This window comes from Etheostoma spectabile, chromosome 8 (assembly GCF_008692095.1).
Source record: "Etheostoma spectabile isolate EspeVRDwgs_2016 chromosome 8, UIUC_Espe_1.0, whole genome shotgun sequence".
NCBI lineage: Eukaryota > Metazoa > Chordata > Actinopteri > Perciformes > Percidae > Etheostoma > Etheostoma spectabile.
The window spans coordinates 24626500-24631087 of NC_045740.1; the positions used below are offsets into that span (position 1 = coordinate 24626500).

Genomic DNA, 4588 nt, shown 5'->3' on the forward strand with positions numbered 1-4588 from the left:
GCACCCCGTAAATGCTGAGAAGTATGTTAATGACCCTGGCAGTTCTTTTGTTCGCATGATGACTGTGAAAAAGCGAAAAACTTTCAGGAATGGGATGTACAGGAATTGCTGCAAATTGAAATATAATTTCGGCCTGTTTTGCACATTATAGGGAAACCATCAATAGACTACCTGTTATTAATAATACTCTCCAAACGCCAGGCATTACAACACTTGGGGACAGCTTCGATATACCAGACGTATACAATAAGATTTAACAGAACTATATATGATATCCAAACAAGCCTTAGTGATAAAGTTGAAGATATAGGCCTAATAATTATAAAAAACACTTAGCTGTCTGCCATTTCGCTCTGAAAACAGCCGGTTACCCAGAGTATTTGGACCGGGATGGCACGGTTCCGGCGTGTTGCCCTCTCTACTGGACCCAATTCCGTACATAGATCCAAGAGCCCAGCTTTAGGGAATTTGTCATTGACCATGACATTTGAGTCTCTTTCTCTCCTGATTATTCCATTTGGGGTTAGTCCTGCAGTGTCAGCAGTGTCATCATGCAGCATTACATACGGGGGGGTCACCGCAGTATTTACATGTTTACGACAATTAGTGTGAGTGTTAACACCTTGCCAAAATCACAGCATCAACTAGTGGTATCCCTCACCCTGAGGTATATTTTGAAGATGAAAGAAACACACTTCTCTTCATACAGGTTTTTTCACAAACAGTATTAAAGTTTGGACCAACAATGAGGACATTAAGTGTAACAAGAGCTTAACGGCTGTATTTTCCAACTTTGACATTTGATGATATATGCAGAGTATTAAAGACAGATATTTAGTTACTTAGGCTACACTGTGTTCTGCCGTTATCTAAAGCTAGGGTATTAGATGCTATCCTGTATTCCATACAGTCGGGCCATCTCCTCCTCCTGCAATCCGTACAATGAGACGGTGAGACAGCACTTATTAAATATTACGAACACATTTTGATGTAAGATTTAAGTTTGATTTTACGAGGTGTTTATGGAACAATTATCACTCAGTACAAGCCCAAATAACACTGCCTGATTCAATCATTTAATGGATGATAACGTGGATGATAGGGAGTGAAAAAATGTGTGAGGCATCAATACTTGAAAATATTACGAGTCATCATTATTCCCACATTTCATCAGTTCACCTCCTCACCATCAGCGTCCCCTATTCCCAGTGTCTCCAAAATGTACATTCACATGTGTCAGAGTTTGAGTGGAGGACCGCACATTCTCCCACAACTCACAACCCTTGCGTGGAGAAGTGAACCCTTCCGTTTGGTGCGTATACCACGCTTATAAATGAGACCCCTGTTCTTTACGGTGAGGTACTACCGAGTTAGGAAAAAAAAAAAAAATTATTCATTTGCAATAAGATAATATACACAGATGCATCGTTGCATTTTTAAGTGTTGCATACGGTAACTTAGCCTACGTTGGAAGTATCACAAGCTAAACTGGGTTACATTATCACTGTCACTGTGTTACAAGTTTGCTATAGAAACCAACGTCATAATAACTATAGCGCATTTTATGAAATCCAAGGACACTTTACACAAGCACAGGGGGACAAGGGAAAAGAAAATAGTAGGCTAACACAAACACAGTCTTATGGGAATAAAATTGCAAAATAGATAACTGACGAAGTCTAGAACCACATCGCTCAATCTAAAGTTTTATGAATGAAATAGATTATATTACATACCAAGGGCCAATTTGGGGTTGGTTTTGTCAAAACCAGACACGATATGTGTTAATAGAGAGTATACACACAGTTGGATGAAGCAGATTAGAGTTTGTTAGTGTTAAACTATTCATAATTAACTTTAATTCTGTTACTTTTTTAGTCATGGATATTTGTTGTAGAATGTTATAGAAAAATACTCTAGTAATAGAGTATAATATAATCTATTTTTCTGGGCCTATGAGGGTCATATAGAAGATTTGTTTCTTAGCATGGTGTACATGTATCTTCATGACATGAAGCAACAGGGTAGCAACTGGAAAAGACAATTCTTGGGTCTTATTTTTGTATTTCTGGCCATCATTCTGTAGAAGTGGGTACCTTTTATCTATAAAGGCAACTGGGCTAGTGACTTTAAAAGACCAATCTCCTTCAGCATAAAATATTAACATATTATATATATATATATTATTTCTTTCATCCTTTGAGCTGAGTTTAATGTGTGTGTGTGTGTGTGTTCGTGTGCGTGTGTGTAGTGACAGTGAGATGGAGATCGAAGCAGAGCACTATACAAACGGGGTTGTTGAGGGCTCCTCAGCGCGGATCATGAATGGCACATACAAACACGAAGAGATCCTTCAGCCAGACGACAACAGCATTGGCAATGGGGTCACAGGTACACACACGCTAAACTCTGCATGCTCCGGTTAGCAGCATATAAGCTACATCATGCATTTTTCTTGCATTTTTTCTTTTCTTTTCTTACCTTTATGTGATTCATTGTTTTGTGCTTTTTTTTTTTTTTTATACCTCGCCTTTTGTTATTTTACCCTTTCCCTAATATTTTTTATTTACATTTAACTTCCAGCAGGATGTTTGGATCTGTCCGCCATTAACTGTGTGTTTGTTGTCAGCAGATGAGGGTTGTAGTAATGGTAGACAGCTCTGTGGAGGCAACCAGGCAGCCACAGAGAGGATGATCCATTTTGGAAGGGAGCTGCAGGCGCTAAACGAACAGCTGTGCCGGGAGTATGGCAAAAATGCCACACACAAGAAGATGTTACAGGTACACACACACACACACACATCTGCACGTGCACACACTTTCAAACTGTTTGATTTAGAATGTGCTGTAATAAAGTAGATCCCAACAACCAGTAACAACCAGTAGGTCAGTTCTGTGGTGTACACGAGAAAGCTGAAATGACTCTGTACTGTAGTTATGTCCTCTGATTCATAAGCAGCCAATCTAAGAACAATAGATAATATCTGGAACAGTATGAATGTTTAATCAATAGCACTGGCAAACTGTACTTTGAGTTAATTAAGTTGTTACCCACTTAGACACCCAACAGACACAGAGCAACATTATCACACCATTGGAGCCATGCTTTTGGCCACTTGAATAAAGTAAGAAGAATCTGTGCTGTATGACTTTGCTCACCAGCCTTTCAGTAACAGTCCTCTGCCATGTGCTGGGCTAAAAGCATACAGTTTACGATGATATGTTAGATGACACGTGTGTGATTCAAACCTACTGTGTGTGCACAGCGAGAGAACCAAAACACAGAGCTGAAAGAGGTTAAATTCTGTCAAAAACTGCTAAACTGAGTGTTACACTGGGAACACACCACCAGCAGCGTGTCACAAAGCGCAGATTCGTGCCCGATCGTGCTATTGGCTGTTCAAACCAGCCACGTATTTCTCCACGCCGGTCACAAAGCGGTCCTTCTTATCTCCACTCTACAACACATCTTTCTCTCTTTGTGTGTGTGTGTGTGTGTGTGTGTGTGTGTGTGTGTGTGTGTGTGGTGTGTTTGTGTGTGGTGTGGTGTGTTGTGTTGTGTGTGTGTGTGTGTGTGTGTGTGTGTGTGTGTGTGTGTGTGTGTGTGTCACTCGGTCTTCCCATCCGTCGGCCCCTCTCTTCTGGTGCCTGATAGCTAGACACAGCTAAGAAGTCAAGACAGCCAAAATCACCATAAACCTGGTTTTATTTTGTAAAGTATCCGACTGCACTGTGGCCTTCCTTTTATGTGATTACCCGAGACCCCAAACAATTGCTTCAGCGTTCGGGCCAGCACGGCCCGTACACGTCCAGGCCCGACCACTCCGCTCCTGATTGCAGCCGGTGTGCACAGAAAGATTGGATAACATGGGGGCCAAAATAAAAATAGCTCTGCTTTACGGCACTTCATAGCTATTCGCGGCGCTTCCGCATGCTGTGTGTTTTCACTGTTAAAAAAGATATTTTTCGGATCGAGATCCGCTGGAAGATGTGAAACATGTCACAGAGGGTGTCTGCTGAGATCCACCTGGTCTTGGCAGACCTCTGCCGCTGGAAAGCTCTGTGCACTAGGTGTTGTGCTGGCACTGAGGGAAGTGCCAACACAAAGATGACACAGAGCTGGATTGAAACACTACAGACATCCAGAGTCCAAAATTGAACGGCACTCTTTCTGTCTTTTCTCTTCAAGTGACGTAAATGATCTTGTAAGCTCAATAATGTCTCAATAATTGTTTTTAGCATTAACTAAACACTAATAATCCCCTGTAATCATCTCAGGAAGGGTTCCAAGTTGCGTGGGTGAGACTGAAGTTATACTTTAGATTACCTAAACAAAAAGCAAAACATTGAACACAAGTAAGCACTGAATAATAAAAAATAAAATAAAAAAGCATAAGGTTGGCTACATAAACATCAAAGGCATAAAATAAATAACAATAATCCAGATAAAATGAGGATATGTGTGATGTGTGTATGTGTAATAGAAACAGAGCGATATATCGGTGGGCCGGTTTTAACGGTTGATATTAAGCATTTCCCGAGCTATTGGTATTGGCATTCATAATGGCCGATTTTATATATATATATA

The 4588-nt window shown here is 40.6% G+C and overlaps 1 protein-coding gene across 1 annotated transcript in view; it reads left to right on the forward strand.

The window, feature by feature from the left end:
- Positions 1 to 4588, forward strand: part of ranbp10 (RAN binding protein 10) — a 60661-nt gene that overhangs the window by 51966 nt on the left and 4107 nt on the right. The window contains exons 11-12 of the mRNA XM_032523443.1: positions 2252 to 2391; positions 2633 to 2781. Of these exons, the coding sequence (XP_032379334.1) occupies positions 2252 to 2391; positions 2633 to 2781 (289 nt within the window). The remainder of the gene's footprint in view (positions 1 to 2251; positions 2392 to 2632; positions 2782 to 4588) is intronic.